Source organism: Somniosus microcephalus, chromosome 8, assembly GCF_052327205.1.
Source record: "Somniosus microcephalus isolate GS21.2 chromosome 8, FLI_Smic_1.0, whole genome shotgun sequence".
Classification (NCBI taxonomy): domain Eukaryota; kingdom Metazoa; phylum Chordata; class Chondrichthyes; order Squaliformes; family Somniosidae; genus Somniosus; species Somniosus microcephalus.
The window spans coordinates 9,781,235-9,797,965 of NC_140994.1; the positions used below are offsets into that span (position 1 = coordinate 9,781,235).

At 48.5% G+C, this 16,731-nt stretch overlaps 1 protein-coding gene across 3 annotated transcripts in view; it reads right to left on the reverse strand.

The window, feature by feature from the left end:
- Positions 1 to 16,731, reverse strand: part of dnmbp (dynamin binding protein) — a 120,279-nt gene that overhangs the window by 32,092 nt on the left and 71,456 nt on the right. For all 3 annotated transcript variants that reach the window (XM_085994205.1, XM_085994204.1, XM_085994206.1), the window contains 2 exons: positions 2,374 to 2,567; positions 1,287 to 1,386 (listed from right to left, as the gene is read on the reverse strand). In XM_085994205.1, the coding sequence (XP_085850331.1) occupies positions 1,287 to 1,386; positions 2,374 to 2,567 (294 nt within the window). The remainder of the gene's footprint in view (positions 1 to 1,286; positions 1,387 to 2,373; positions 2,568 to 16,731) is intronic.

The window sequence follows — 16,731 nt, forward strand, 5'->3', positions numbered from 1 at the left end:
CAGACCCCCACCACCCTCTGGGTGAAAACAGTTCTCCTCAAATCCCCTCTAATCCTTCTACCAATTACTTTAAATCTATGCCCCCTGGTTATTGACCTCTCTGTTAAGGGAAATAGGTCCTTCCTATCTACTCTATCTAGGCCCCTCATAATTTTATACACCTCAATCAAATCTCCCCTCAGACTCTTCTGTTCCAAGGAAAACAACCCCAGCCGATCCAATCTTTCCTCATAGCTAAAATTCTCCAGTCCTGGCAACATCCTCGTAAATCTCCTCTGTACCCTCTCTAGTCCAATCACATCCTTCCTGTAATGTGGTGACCAGAACTGCACGCAGTACTCTAGCTGTGGCCTAATTAGTGTTTTATACAGTTCAAGCGTAACCCCCCTGCTCTTGTATTCTATGCCTCGGCTAATAAAGGCAAGTATCCCGTATACCTTCTTAACCACCTTATCTACCTGTCCTGCTACCTTCAGGGATCTGTGGACCTGCACTCCAAGGTCCCTTTGTTCCTCTACACTACTCAGTGTCCTACCATTTAATGTGTATTCCCTTTCCTTGTTAGCCCTCCCCAAATGCATTACCTCACACTTCTCCGGATTGAATTCCATTTGCCATTTTTCTGCCCACCTGACCAATTTATTGATATCTTCCTGCAGTCTGCAGCTTTCTTCCTCACCATCAACCACACGGCCAGTTTTTGTATCATCTGCAAACTTCTTAATCATGCCCCCTACATTGAAGTCTAAATCATTGATATATACCACAAAAAAAAACATGGATTCGCAGTCTTCTGCCTTAATCTCTCGGCCGCCTCATCGCACAGGTTAGGCGAGACTGGGAGAGAAGGTGAGGTCAACCCAGGAGACCCCAAACTGGAGCTTAAAAAGCCTGTGGTTTGCAGAAGGACTGAGAGAGGTGCGGAGTTTTATCGCTTTGGGATCCTGGGAAAGAATGATTTAGAATAGATGAATTGAGATAGGAACACGACGAGGCCATTCAGTCCCTCGAGCCTGTCTCGCCATTCAATCAGATCATGGCTGATCTGTATCTTAACTCCATCTACCCGCCTTGGTTCCGGAGATTTGTGTTAGGTAAGGGTAAGAGGAGGATACGGAACCGAGGCGAGTAAATAGAGCTAAGATACAGATCAGCCCCGAGCCCACTGAATGGCGGAACTGGCTCGAGGGGCTGAATGGCCTCCTCCTGCTCCTATGTGGCTGAATCCTGGGGGCTGTTCTACCTCCCCCCACACTGGGTTGGGCTGAAGTGACCCTTGGCCATACCTATACTGTCCGTTTCCTCCAGCTCCTCGAGCAGACGCTTGGAGACCTCGATGACCATGTGAATGTTCCCGAAGAGCGCCTCGCAGTCCACCTGCTGTAACTGAAGAACAGAGCGGGAGACCGTTAATCGGGACAGCGAGGAGGGGTGGGGGTCCACTCTCCCCTACACCTCTACCCCCTCTCCTATTCAGCCCAACGCTGGGCTACAGTCCCACTCCAGAGACTGGAGCGCATAATCCAGACCGAGACTCCCAGTGCCGCACCGAGGCAGTGCCGCACACGAGAGGCGTCCAGACTGTCCGCACCACACTGCACATCCTCAGAGAGGCCGAGCTCTCGATCAGGTCCAGCTGAATCTCACCTGCTCCTCACTTGTATCGGCCACGGCTCAGTGGGCAGCGCTCTCGCCTAAGTCGGAGGGTCGTGGGTTCCAGTCCCTCACCAGGGATTTGAGCACAAAAATCCAGGCTAACCCTCCCAGTGCAGTACTGAAGGAGTGCTGCACTGTCGGAGGTGCTGCCTTTCGGATGAGACGTTAAACCGAGGCCCCATCTGCTCTCTCAGGTGGATGTAAAAGATCCCATGGCCACTGTTTAGCGTTCTCCCCGGTGACCATCCTGAATTGCCCTCGAGAAGGTGGTGGTGAGCCGCCTTCTTGAACCACTGCAGTCCATGTGGTGATGGTACTCCCACAGTGCTGTTAGGGAGGGAGTTCCAGGATTTTGACCCAGTGACGATGAAGGATCGGCGACATACTTCTAAGTCAGGATGGTGTGTGTGACTTGAAGGGGAACTTGGAGGTGGTGGTGTTCCCATGCGCCTGCTGCCCTTGTCTTTCTAGGTGGAAGAGGTCGCGGGTTTGTGAGGTGCTGCCGAAGAAGCCTTGGCGAGTTGCTGTAGTGCACCTTGTGAATGATTTTTTTTTTTTTTTAAAAAGTGCACGGACAAAACTGAGCCATCGGGAGAGGCTATGCTGAAGGGCCGCAGGAGATGCTTTAGTGTTGACCAGCTCGCCCTCCCCTCCGCCCCCCTTCATGTTGGGACGTTCCGCACCCTTGCCTGTCTGGCCGCTCACCCACCCCCTCACCTGTTTGATCTGCAGGGGGATGAGCACTTTGTCCACGCACATCTCCAGGTCCTTGATGTAGTCAGCCTCCGTCTGCAGCAGCTCCTCGATGACCTTTGCCCGCTTCTCCATCATCTTCTGCTCTGGGTTCTCTGGCGTGGCCGAGATTGGCGGGGGCTCGAGGGGGGTGTGGACAGCAGACAAAAGCGTCATGTCTGGGAGAGGTTACAAAAAAAAGGTTACTAAACGACACTAATCTCACGTCCTGGCAGGACTGTAGAATGTCCTTGTGAGAGAGTCTGGAAATGCCTCCATTTTAAAATTCTCATCCTCATTTTCAAATCCCTCAATGGCCTCGCCCCTCCCTATCTCTGTAACCTCCTCCATCCCTACAACCCTCTGAGATCTCTGCACTCCAATTCTGGCCTCTTGTCCATCCTTCACCCCACTGTTATGTCCGAATAAACACTAAACCTGGTGTGGTAATTACTAGCTGCTTTTATATCCTGGCTCTCTAGAATCTTCCGTCAAAACATAAGAACAACAACACAAGAGAGACTTGAAGTGTAATTGCTAAAATGTGTTTACTCCCCATCGGGGGGTGGGGGGGGGACACCTAAGGCTGGATTTTCATTGAGGCGGCGGGTCTACAACTTTTGGGGTTGTAGTCCCGCCTCCATCGAGTTCTAGCCAACCCATGTGATTTAGACTTGATTGACCTTGTTGAGCCTGCCCAGCGGACTCAGCAGGCCAATTAAGGGCCACCCAGCAACAGGTGACGTCACAGATTGAAATTCCATCTGTCAAAACCTTTTGACAGATGAAATATTGAAGCTGTCAAACACTGACAATCTGTACTCCAAGTTAATTCCTTCCTCTCAGGATGATAGATCTCTCCAGAACAGAAAGCAGAGGCTGCAGATTTTGACAGCTGGCGGCCATTCTGCTTTCTGTGCCGGTGAGATGAGGGACTCCCGAGACCTGAAGGAAGGAAGGCTGTAAAGGTAAGTAAAACTTCTTTAAACACTTTACACACACCAAACACACTTACCTCTGCACTCATGCACCCATCACTCACCTGAACACCGGACATCTCGACCCCTCCAAGCCCTTCATCCCGACGGCCCGCCTCGCTAACTTGGCATGGTTTGGAGCCGTCGGGAATCCCACATTTCAACAATGAAAATAGGGATTAGGCTAAAAACTGCCTGTTAACTACCTGTTCAGAGGCAGTTAATTGGCACTAATCCCCTTCCAGCCTCGGGGAGGCAGGTCCCAGTGCGGGGCGGGGACCCGGCTCCTTTGAAACTGGCATGGAGGCGGGTTGGGGGCGGGACCCCCGATTTCGGGATTTTAAACCCCCACACGCCTCCAATCCCGACTCCACGGCCCATTGAAAATCCAGCCCCTAGTCTTCAGTTAACTATGTGCAAGTATAACTATAATCAGCCCATCCGCGGTGTCAGAGGGAAGAACTAATAGTGTAAAGGGCAGAGAGGGGGAAGAATTTCTGAAGTGTGTTCAGGAGAACTTTCTTGATCAGCATGTTTCCGGCCCAACAAGGGTGGAGGCATTGCTGGATCTGGTTCTGGGGAATGAGGTGGGTCAAGTGGAGCAAGTGTCAGTAGGTGAACATTTAGGGAACAGTGATCATAGCATCATAAGGTTTAGATTAGCTATGGAAAAGGACAGGGAGAAATCTAGAGTAAAAATACTTAATTGGAACAAGGCCAATTTCAGTGGGATGAGAACGGATCTGGCCTGGGTAAACTGGAATCAAAGATTGGCAGGCAAAACTGTAATGGAACAATAGGCTGCCTTTAAAGAGGAGATGGTTCAGGTACAGTTGAGGTACATTCCCAGGAGGGGGAAAGGAAGGGCAACCAAAGCCAGAGCTCTCTGGATGACGAAAGAGATAGAGAGTAAGATGAAGCAGGAAAAGGGGGCATATGACAGATGTCAAGTTGAGAATACAAGTGAGAACCAGGCTGAATATAGAAAGTTGAGAGGAGAAGTGAAAAAGGAAATAAGAGGGGCAGTGAGAGAATAGATTGGCAGCCAACATAAAAGGGAATCCAAAAGTCTTCTATAGGCATATAAATAGTAAACGGGTAGTAAGAGGAGGGGTGGGGTTGCTTAGGGGCCAAAAAGACCTACGCATGGAGGCAGAGGGTATGGCTGAGGTACGGCTGAGGTACTAAATGAGTACTTTGCATCTGTCTTCACCAAGGAAAAAGATGCTGCCGAAGTCATAGTGAAAGAGGAGATATGCAGCAAGAGCCAAGTCCGTGGCACTACGAGTGGCTCAGCTGCACGGCGGGGGGGGGGGGGGGGGGAGGAAAAAGCGTGGGAGAGCAATAGTGATAGGGGATTCTATCGTAAGGGGAACAGATAGACGTTTCTGTGGCCGCAGACGTGACTCCAAGACGGTATGTTGACTCCCTGGTGCCAGGGTCAAGGATGTCACTGAGCGGCTGCAGGACATTCTGAAGAGGGAGGGTGAACAGCCAGAGGTCATGGTCCATATCGGTACTAAAGACATAGGTAGAAAGAGGGACGAGGTCCTGCAAGCAGAATATAGGGAGCTAGGAAATAAATTAAACAGCAGGACCTCAAAGGTAGTAATCTCAGGATTACTCCCAGTGCCACGTGCTAGCGAGAGCAGAAATAGGAGAATAGACCAGATGAATGCGTGGCTGGAGAGATGGTGTAGGAGGGAGGGATTTAAATTCCTGAGGCATTGGGACTGATTCTGGGGAAGGTGGGACCTGTGCAAGCTGGACGGGTTACACCTCGGCAGAACCGGGACCAATATCCTCGCAGGGGGGTTTGCTAGTGCTGTTGGGAAGGATTTAAACTAGTTTGTCAGGGGGCTGGGAACCTAAGTGTGGGCCCAGAACAGAGAAACATAGCTGGAAGTGCAAGTTAGAATAGTAGTCAGCAAAACTAGTAGGGAGCAGAAACAAAGGCCAACAGTAAAGAGGGTCAAAGTGCAGAAAAATATTAAACAGGCAAAGTCGAAGGCACTTTATCTAAATGCACGTAGCATTTGCAACAAGGTGGATGAATTAATGGCACTAATAGAAGTAAATGGGTATGATGTAATTGCCATTACAGAGACATGGTTGCAGGGTAACCAAAGCTGGGAACTGAATGTTCCAGGGTACTCAACATTTAGGAAGGACAGACAAAAAGGAAAAGGAGGTGGCGTAGCGCTGTTAATAAGGGATGAGATCGGTATGGTAGAGATAACAGATCTTGGCTCGGCAGATCGTGATGTAGAACTGGAATCAGTTTGGGTGGAGCTAAGAAACAGCAAAGGACGGAAAACATTGGTGGGAGTTGTGTTTCGGCCACCAAACAGTAATGGTCATGTAGGGCACAGTATCAATCAAGAGATTAGAAGTGCATGTAACAAGGGCAATACGGTAATCATGGGGGACTTTAATCTACATATTGACTGGGCAAATCAAATCCCCACTAATGGTGTGGAGGACGAATTCTTGGAATGCATGCGAGACGATTTCCTGGATCAGTATGTGGAGGAACCAACCAGGGAACAGGCTATTCTGGATCTGGTACTGTGTAATGAGAAAGGGCTAATCAATAATCTTATGGTAAAGGGGCCTTTAGGGAAAAGTGACCATAATATGATTGAATTTTACATTAAGTTTGAGAGTGATGTAGTCCAATCTGAAACTAAGGTCTTCAATCTAAACAGAGGAAACTACAAGGGTATGAGGGACAAGTTGGCCATGGTAGATTGGGAGACTACACTAAAAGGTATGAAGGTGAACATACAGTAGCTAACATTCAAGGAAATAATGCATAATTTGCAACAAATATATATTCCTCTAGGGCATAAAAACCCAAAAGGAAAAGTGATCCAACCATGGCTAACAAAAGAAATTAAAGCCAGTATTAAGTCAAAGGAGGAAGCTTATAAAGTTGCCAGAAAAAGCGGTCAGCCTGAGGATTGGGATCTTTTTAGAAATCAGCAAAGGGGGTCCAAGAAATTGATAAAGAAAGGGAAAATGGAATATGAGCACAAACTGGCGAAAAATATAAAAATGGACTGTAAAAGCTTCTATAGGTATGTGAAAAGGAAAAGACTGGCGAAGGTAAATGTAGGTCCTTTACAGTCAGAGATGGGAGAATTTATAATGGGGAATGAGGAAATGGCAGAGAAATTGAATAAATACTTTGCTTCTGTCTTCACGGAGGAAGACACAAAAAACCTCCCAGAAATACGAGAAAACCTAGGGTGTGATGAGAATGAGGAACTTAAAGAAATTATTAGTAAAAAAACAGTACGAGCAAAATTAATGGGACTAAAGGTTGATAAATTTCAAGGACCGGATGACTACATCCTAGGGGTTTGAAAGAGGTGGCCATTGGGATAGTGGACGCATTGGTTTTCATCTTCCAAAATTCTATTGATTCTGGAACGGTTCCTGCAGATTGGAGGATAGCAAATGTAACCCCGCTATTTAAGAAAGGAGGGAGAGAGAAAACGGGGAACTACAGACCTGTTAGCCTCACATCAGTAGTTGGGAAAATGCTGGAATCTGTTATAAAGGATGCAATAACTGGGCACTTAGAAACTAATAGTAAGATTGGGCAGTCAACATGGATTTATGTTTGAGAAACCTATTGGAGTTCTTTGAGGATGTAACTAGTGGAGTAGACAAAGGGGAACAGGTAGATGTGGTGTATTTGGATTTTCAGAAGGCCTTCGATAAGGTCCCACACAAGAGGTTGGTGAACAAAATTAGGGCACATGGAATTGGGGGTAATACACTAGCATGGATTGAGAATTGGTTAACAGACAGAAAACAAAGAGTAGGGATAAACGGGTCTTTTTCAGGATGGCAGGCTGTGACTACTGGGGTACCGCAAGGATCGTGCTTGAGCCCCAGCTATTCACAATCTATATCAATGATTTGGATGAGGGGACTAAATGTAACATTTCCAAATTTGCTGATGATACAAAGCTAGGTGGCAGTGTCAGTTGCGAAGAGGCTTCAAGGGGATCTCGACAGGTTCAGTGAGTGGGCGAAAACATGGCAGATGGAATATAATGTGGATAAATGTAAAGTTATCCACTTTGGTAGAAAAAACAGAAAGGCAGAGTATTTCCTAAAAGGTGAAAGATTGGGGAATGCAGATGTTCAAAGGGACCTGGGTGTCCTTGTACATGAGTCACTGAAAGTGAATGTGCAGGTGCAGCAAGCCATTAGGAAGGCAAATGGTATGCTGGCCTTCATTACAAGAGGATTTGAGTACAGGAGTAAAGAAGTCTTACTCCAATTATATAAGGCCCTGGTGAGACCACACCTGGAGTACTGTGTACAATTTTGGTCTCCTTACCTAAGGAAGGATATACTTGCCATAGAGGGAGTGCAACGAAGGTTCACGAGATTGATTCCTGGGATGGCGAGACTGTCGTATGGGAAGAGATTGAGTAAACTAGGCCTGTATTCTCTTGAATTCAGAAGAATGAGAGGGGATCTCATTGAAGCATACAAAATTATTACAGGGCTTGATAGGATGGATGCTGGGAGAATGTTTCCCTTGGCTGGGGAGTCTAGAACCAGGGGCCACAGCCTCAGGATAAAGGGTAGGCCATTCAGGACTGAGATGAGAGGAAATTTCTTCACACAGAGGGTGGTGAATCTTTGGCATTCTCTACCCCAGAGGGCTGTGGAGGCTCAGTCATTGGGTATATTCAAAACAGAAGTCGATAGATTTCTGACTAGTAAAGGCATCAAGGGATATGGCGATAGGGCCCGGTGAATGGAGTTGAGGCAGAAGATCAGCCATGATCTCATTGAATGGGCTGAATGGCCGACTCCTGCTCCTATTTCTTATGTTCTTATGTAATTGAGATACTGGATGGGATAAAAATTGATAGAGGAGGTACTAGAAAGGCTGTCTGTACTTAAAGTTGATAAGTCACCAGGACCGGATGGGATGCATCCTAGGATGCTGAGGGAAGTTAAGGAGGAAATCGCGGAGGTACTGGCCATAATCTTCAAATCCTCCTTACAAATGTTACACTATTGTTTAAGAAAGGGTGTAAAGATAAATCCAGCAACAGGCCAGTCAGCTTAGAGGGGTCGAGACAGAGTAGATAGAGAGAAACTGTTCCCATTGGTGGAGGGATCGAGAACCAGAGGACACAGATTTAAGGTGATTTGGCAGAAGAACCAAAGGTGACATGAGGAAAAACTTTTTTACGCAGCGAGTGGTGAGGATCTGGAATGCACGGCCTGAGAGGGTGGTGGAGGCAGACTCAATCGTGGCTTTCAAAAGGGAGTCGGATAAGTAGCTGAAGGAATGAAATTTGCAGGGCTACGGGGAAAGGGCGGGGGAGTGGGACTGGCTGAAGTGCTCTTGCAGAGAGCCGGCATAGGCTCGACGGGCCAAATGGCCTCCTTCTGTGATGTAACCATTCTATGATTCTATGATTGTATGAGTAACGCTCAGATAAGCTGGGAGACTTCAGCCTCGGAGAGGTCAGAGGGCCGGGCTGGGCGGTGGGGACAGTGTCAGCTGGTGTTGGCTCTCCTAAACCCCCCTGGTTACCCCGGCTGGAATGTGCCCAGGTGTGGACGCTGTGTGGTTACTATCGGGCACGGCAGTGACAGTCGCTACAGTGGAATGTTCTGCCGGTTGGCACTAGTGCTCGGAGCCAATGGGTAAGAAAGAGGCAGCCAGGCAAAAGAGTGGACGCCCGCTGGCACTCGTGCACCTTGACCTCAGCTACAAGAGAGAGAGAGAGAGAGAGAGAGAGAGATAGATAGAGGGGGGAAAGAGATAGAGAGGGAGAGACAGAGAAAGTGAAACAGGGAGACAGAGACAGAGGGAGCGAAACAGAGAGACAGGGAAAACGGGAGAGAGAGACAGATATAGAGAAAGAGGAACAGATATATTGGACACCAAAGGAATCAAGGGATATGGGGATCGGGCGGGAAAGTGGAGTTGAGGTCAAAGATCAGTCATGATCTTATTAATGGCGGAGCAGGCTCGAGGGGCCGAATGGCCGACTCCTGCTCCTAATTCTTATGCTCTTATGAGAAAGGAAAGAAAAACAGAGACAGAGATCTAGAGAAAGAGAGAGATAGAGAGAAAAAGAGAAAGAAACAGCGAGAGATGTAGGAAGAGACAGAGAGGAGACAGATGAATAAAGACAAACACAGGCTTCAGGGTGTCACTAGCTGAGAGACTGTGCAATACATACAGCAATCCCCTGGAGTGTGGTTAGTGCGCACACTGAACTGATTGAGGCTTTCAGTATCTCAGTGTCCCCTCCCAAGTCCCATCTATCCCTGCGTAGAACAGACTGGGCCCAGACACTCAGGCCATAAAACTATGTAAACAGCCTGAAACCGCCCTCCCCTCCTGCCAAAGGTAAATCTCACTGTTATTGCCGTAATGAAAAATAAATATATAAAAACGGGGGTGCGGGGGCTTTAAAACTGTTGGTCTCGAGACAGAAATCCTTCTGCAGATTAAGTTCCATGAGCCGTAATCTGATCCTGTTACCACCCACAAATCACACCAGGCCTATCGATCCTGAACCTGGGCAGATTAAGTCGCTCCCTGCCCAGTTCTGATAATCTCCCCTTCCCCTCACGGCTGGTCGAATGCATTCTCCCGGAGTCTGACACGATCAAAGTCGTGGTTCAGTGGGTAGCACTCTCGCCCCCGAGTCAGATAGTTAAAGAACATAAGAAATAGGAGCAGGAGTCGGCCCTACGGCCCATCGAGCCTGCTCCACCATTCAATAAGATCATGGCTGATCGTCTGCCTCAACTCCATTCACCGGCCCTATCGCCATATCCCTCGATTCCCCTAGAGTCCAAAAATCTGTCGATCTCAGCCTTGCATATACTCAACGACTGAGCCTCCACAGCCCTCTGGGGTAGAGAATTCCACAGATTCACAACCCTCGGAGTGAAGAAATTCCTCCTCATCTCAGTCCTAAATGGCCGACCCCTTATTCTGAGACTGTGACCCCTGGTTCTAGACTCCCCAGCCAGGGGAAACATCCTCCCTGCATCTACCCTGTCGAGCCCTGTAAGAATTTTGTATGTTTCAATGAGATCACCTCTCATTCTTCTAAACTCCAAAGAATGTAGGCCCAATCTACTCCTTCTATGGCAAGTATATCCTTCCTTAGGTAAGGAGACCCAAACTGTGCACAATACTCCAGGTGTGGTCTCACCAGGGCCCTATATAATTGCAGTAAGACGTCTTTACTCTTATACTCCAACCCCTTCGCAATAAAGGCCAACATACCATTTGCTTTCCTAACTGCTTGCTGTACCTGCATGTTAACTTTCAGTGATTCGTGTACAAGGACACCCAGGTCCCTCTGAACACCAACATTTAACTTAAAAAAAAAAAAAAATATTCTGCTTTTCCATTCTTCCGACCAAAATGGATAATTTCACACTTCCGCACATTATAACCCCATCTTCTTGCCCAATCACTTACCCTGTCTATATCCCTTTGCATCCTCCTCACAACTTACTTTCCCACCTAGCTTTGTATCGTCAGCAAACTTGGATACGTTACACTCGGTCCCTTCATCTAAAGCTGTGGGTTCAAGAGCCATTCCTGAGACTTGAGCACATAATCCAGGCCAACACTGCCAGTGTCGACGAGACGTTAAACCGCAGGCCCCGTCTGCCCTCTCAGGTGGATGTAAAAGATCCCACGGCACTATTTCAGAGAAGAGCAGGGGAGTTCTCCCTCGAGGCCAATATTTATCCCTCAATCAACATCACTGAAACAGATTATCTGGTCATTATCACATTGCGGTTTGTGGGAGCTTGCTGTACGCAAGTTGTCTGCCGCGTTTCCTACATTACAACAGTGACTACACTTCAAAAGAGTACGTCATTGGCTGAAAAGTGCTTTGGGACGTCCCGAGGTTGTGAAAGGCGCTGCAGACACACACACCCACCTGTGCGCCAGAGGGAGACGACTCTTGCGGAACTGGTTGGACTAGTTCTCTCTCAGGTGCACTGGGGGGTGGTGAGTGGCAGAAGGGGAAGCCAAGACATGACATGTCTTTGAAACAACAGAAAACGCTGGAAAATCTCAGCAGGCCAGGCAACATCCGTGGAGAGAGAGAAACAGAGTTAACGTTTCAGGTCGAAGACCCTTTGTCAGAGAAACGTTAACTCTGTTTCTCTCTCCGCGGATGTTGCCTGGCCGGCTGGGTTTTCCAACGTTTCCTGTTGTTATTTCGGATTTCCAGCCTCCGCAGTATGTTGCTATCGTGACATGTTTTTGCTCAGGAGCCACTCCCTAAGGCAGCTCCTCAGTTCCCCGGTCGGTGTCTGCTGTTCTTCGAGGTAGGTATTGCAACAACAACAACAGCGTGCATTTACATAGCGCCTTTAACTTTGGGGAAAAAACACATCCCCAGGTGCTTCACACGTGTGTAATCAGACCCCGAGCCACAGAAGGAAAGAACTTGTATTGCTGCAGCACCTTTCACCACCTCAGGACGTCCCAAAGTGCTTCCCAGCCAATCAAGGACGCCACATCCGAAAGACGGCACTTCCGACAGTGCGGCACTCCCTCAGTATTGCTAATCCAGTACCGTAACCGCTTCACTACCGTACCCCCGGCGATGCTATACTTTGTTCCCTGGTGGGATTAATTCCCACACGTTGAGCTCAATTAGTTACCGATGTTTATAATTAACACAGGCTGGTGACATAAGCAGGGCTCCTCGGGCGAGTTCCCCAGCACGGTGCTGTGGAATCTAGGGACAGGGCGAGATTCAACAGCAACTGAGAACAAAGGACGGCTTGCTCTGCTCTGCAGCACAGACGGGCACAGGAACAGGAGGAGGCCATTCAGCCCCTCGAGCCTGTTCCGCCATTCAATGAGATCATGGGCTGATCTGTATCCTAACTCCATCCACCCGCCTGGGCTCCATGTCCCTTAATACCCTGGGCTAGCAAAAATATATCGAGCTCAGATGTGATGTGAAATGATTGATCGAGCCCCAGCAAATGCTGCTTCTTGTGGGAGAGAGTTCCACACTTCGACCACCCTTTGCATGAAGAAGTGTTTCCTAACTTCTCAATCCGCTGAATTCCAATCGATTCTCTGACAAGCCACTGAGAGTCCGGGGGTGGGGCCCACAGACTGACTGTAGGTCCTGTTGATTATATATCGCAGCTTTAACATCCCAACTCACACACACCTCGGCTGAATGGTCTGTTAATCTGTTTTTTGTGTTGATTGAGCCCTGTTCTTTTTCATTTCAGCTTTAACATCCGTCTGAGCTCATTTACATGTTCCTCCCTCAGCCCTGCACTGGGAGTGTCAGCCTGGATTTTGTGCTCAAGTCTCGGGAGTGGGACTGGAACCCACAACATTCTGACTCGGAGGCGAGAGTGCGGCCCACTGAGCCACAGCTGACACCTGAGATATTTGGAGGGGTGACTGAAAGCTTGGCCAAAGGAGGTAGGGTTTTCAGGAGAGAGAGGGGGGGAGGGGTTTAGAGAGGGCATTCCAGAGCGGAGGGCCCAGGCAGCTGAAGGCACGGCCACCAATGGTGGAGCGATGGAAATCCGGGTTGGGCAAGAGGCCAAAATTGGAGGAGCGCAGAGATCTCGGAGGGTTTTAGGGCTGGAGGAGGTTCCAGAGATAGGGAGAGGGTGAGGCGAGGGAGGGATTTGAACCACTATTGGATAATCATTAAAAACATTTTGTTTTCTTTCTGAGCTGGGAGTTCTGAGGGTGGGTTTGATTCCTGGAGTGCTGAAAACTGCAGATTGTGCAGTGATCACACACGTGGCGGCCAGTCTGAGTGTTTCTGCTGATTTATCTTCTTTCTCTCCTGAGGGCATTGACCCGTCACCTGGGGCGGGGAGGTGGGGGGGGGGGGGGGAGTGGGACTGCAAGACGGAGGGGGAGGGGAGAGGGGAGAGGGGAGGGTGGAGGGTGGAGAGGGGAGGGAGGGGGAGGGGAGAGAGTGGAGGAGAGAGAGGGGAGAAGGAGGGAGGGGGGGGGGGGGAGGGGGAGAGCGAGCGGGTCTCCACACAGACCCTCCAGGGCCCCATTCATTGTGCCTGAGCAGAGTTGCCAACCCTCAAGGATAGTCCTGGAGTCTGCAGGAGCTGAAGATTAATCTCCTGGACACTGCTGAGAGCAAAACCCAGAAGAAAAATCATTGGGGAGGCGAAAGGCTGTTTGATGGCGAGTTGAGAATGAGTTGACGATCATTCCAAGTGCTTAACTGCCTCCTTTGCACGTGAATATCAATCAGTCTCTTCTTCAATGGGGCAGAAATTCAGGAGGGCTTTCCCCCTTTAATGTGGGGCACTGATTCGCAAGGAGTACTAGAGACAGCAGACAATGGATGTACACACTGGGCCTCCGTATCCATGACAACAGTACAGGGCCTGCTCCTGTCTAAAACCGCACCTTCACCGATAATCCTGTTGACAAGGAGCTTATTCACCTCCCGCCTCAGTGAAACTGCCAGCTCATTCCAACCCAGCCTCACCGTTTCCCCACGGCCGCGGGCAGTAAATGATGTGGGGCTGAGTCATCCCACTCCCCCCCGCCCCGGGGAAAGGGCCGCACTCCAGTCCCCAGTCCCCCTCCTGCTCAATGTTAGTGTCCATATGTGAGCGTGGACTCTGGGTAAGAACGAACGAACGTCTTGCATTTCTATAGCACCTTTCACAACCACCGGACGTCCCATAAGAACATAAGTAGGAGCAGGAGTAGGCCATATGGCCTCTCGGGCCTGCTCCACCATTCAATAAGATCATGGCTGATCCGAACCTAGACTCACGTCCACTTCCCTGCCCTCTCCCCGTAACCCCTAATTCCCTTATCAGCTAGGAAACTGTCCATCTCCGTTTTAAATTTATTTAATGTCGCAGCTTCCACAGCTCTGAGGTAGCAAATTCCATAGATTTACTACCCTCTGAGTGAAGAAGTTTCTCCTCATCTCAGTTTTGAAAGGGCAGCCCCTTATTCTAAGATTATGCCCCCTAGTACTAGTCTCACCCATCAGTGGAAACATCCTCACCGCATCCACCCGATCAAGCCCGCTCACAATCTTATGTGTTTCGATAAGATCGCCTCTCATTCTTCTGAACTCCAATGAGTAGAGTCCCAACCTACTCAACCTTTCCTCATACGTCAACCCCCTCATCTCTGGAATCAACCGAGTGAACCTTCTCTGAACCACCTCGAGAACAAGTATATCTTTTCTTAAATATGGAAACCAAAACTGCACGCAGTATTCCAGGTGTGGCCTCACCAATACCCTGTATAACTGCAGCAAGACTTCCCTGTTTTTATACTCCATCCCCCTCGCAATAAAAGCCAAGATTTCATTGGCCCTGCTGATCACCTGCTGCACCTGCATACTAACTTTTTGTGTTTCATGCACCAGGACCCCCAGATCCCTTTGTACTGTAGCACTTTGCAGTTTCTCTCCATTTAGATAATAACTTGCTCTTTGATTTTTTCTGCCAAAGTGCATAACCTCACACTTTCCAACATTATATTCCATCTGCCAAATCTCTGCCCACTCACTTAGCCTGTCTATGTCCTTTTGCAGGTTTTTTATGTCCTCCTCACTCACTGCTTTCCCTCCCATCTTTGTATCGTCGGCAAACTTGGATACGTTGCACTCGGTCCTTTCCTCCAAATCGTTAATATAGATTGTAAAGAGTTGGGGTCCCAGCACTGACCCTTGTGGAACACCACTAGTCACTGATTGCCAACCCGAGAATGGGAGTTGGGATAAATGGTTCAAAGCGCTTTACAGCCAATGAAGCGCAGTCACTGTTGTAATGTGGGAAACGCGGCAGCCAATTTGCACACAGCAAGCTCCCACAAACAGCAATGTGATAATGACCAGATCATCTGTTTTAGTGATGTTGGTTGAGGGATAAATATTGGCCCCAGGACACCGGGGAGAGCTCCCCTCCCATTGCTCTTCTTTGAAATAGTGCCATGGGATCTTTTACGTCCACCTGAGAGAGCAGACGGGGCCTCAGTTTAACGTCTCACCCGAAAGACGGCACCTCCGACAGTGCAGCACTCCCTCAGTACTGCACTGGGAGTGTCAGCCTAGATTTTTGTGCTCAAGTCTCTGGAGTGGAACTTGAACCCACAACCTTCTGACTCAGAGAGTGTGAGAGTGCTGCCCACTGAGCCATGGCTGACACTATGACAGATAAGAATAGGTGTGCACGGTGTGTTATTATATAATATATACAGGAGCGTTATACCCAGTAACGCACGGTGTGTTATTATATAATATATACAGGAGCGTTATACCCAGTAACGCACGGCGTGTTATTATATAATATATACAGGAGCGTTATACCCAGTAACACACGGCGTGTTATTATATAATATATACAGGAGCGTTATACCCAGTAACACACGGCGTGTTATTATATAATATATACAGGAGCGTTATACCCAGTAACACACGGCGTGTTATTATATAATATATACAGGAGCGTTATACCCAGTAACACACGGTGTGTTATTATATAATATATATACAGGAGCATTATACCCAGTAACACACGGTGTATTATTATATAATATATACAGGAGCGTTATACCCAGTAACGCACGGTGTGTAATCTGCGTTTGGTCTCCCCAATGTAGAGGAGACCTCATCGTGAGAAACCTAGTATACTGTATTCACTGCTCACGATGTGGTCTCCTCTACATTGGGGGGACCAAACGCAGATTGGGCGACCGCTTTGCAGAACACCTCTGTTCAGTCTGTAAGGGTGACCCTGAGCTTCCGGTCGCCTGTCACTTTAATTCTCCGCTTCACTCCCACTCTGACCTCTCCGTCCTCGGGCTATTACACTGTTCCAATGAAGCTCAACGTAAGCTCGAGGAACAGCACCTCATCTTTCGATTGGGCACTTTGCAGTCTGCCGGACTCAACATCGAGTTCAACAATTTCAGATAATAATCCCTGCCCCCATTTTTCATGCTGTATGATTTTGCCATTCCCATTTGCAACGTTTTATCTTTCCTGCCTCTTACATAAGCACAGTATGTTCCTTCAACTCCTTCCTCCCCTCCTAAACCCCCCGCCCTGTCTCTGCACCTGCTTAATATCTGTTTTTCCAGTTCTGATGAAGGGTCCCAGACCTGAAACGTTAACTCTGTTTCTCTCTCCACAGATGCTGCCTGGCCTGCTGAGTGTTTCCAGCGTTTTCTGTTGTTATTTCAGATTTCCAGCATCCGCAGTATTTTGCTATCGTGATTAACCATGATGTTGTTCAGAGCGATTAAAAGACTTGTATTTCTACAGCGCCTTTCACGCCCTCAGGACGTCCCAAAGCATTTTAC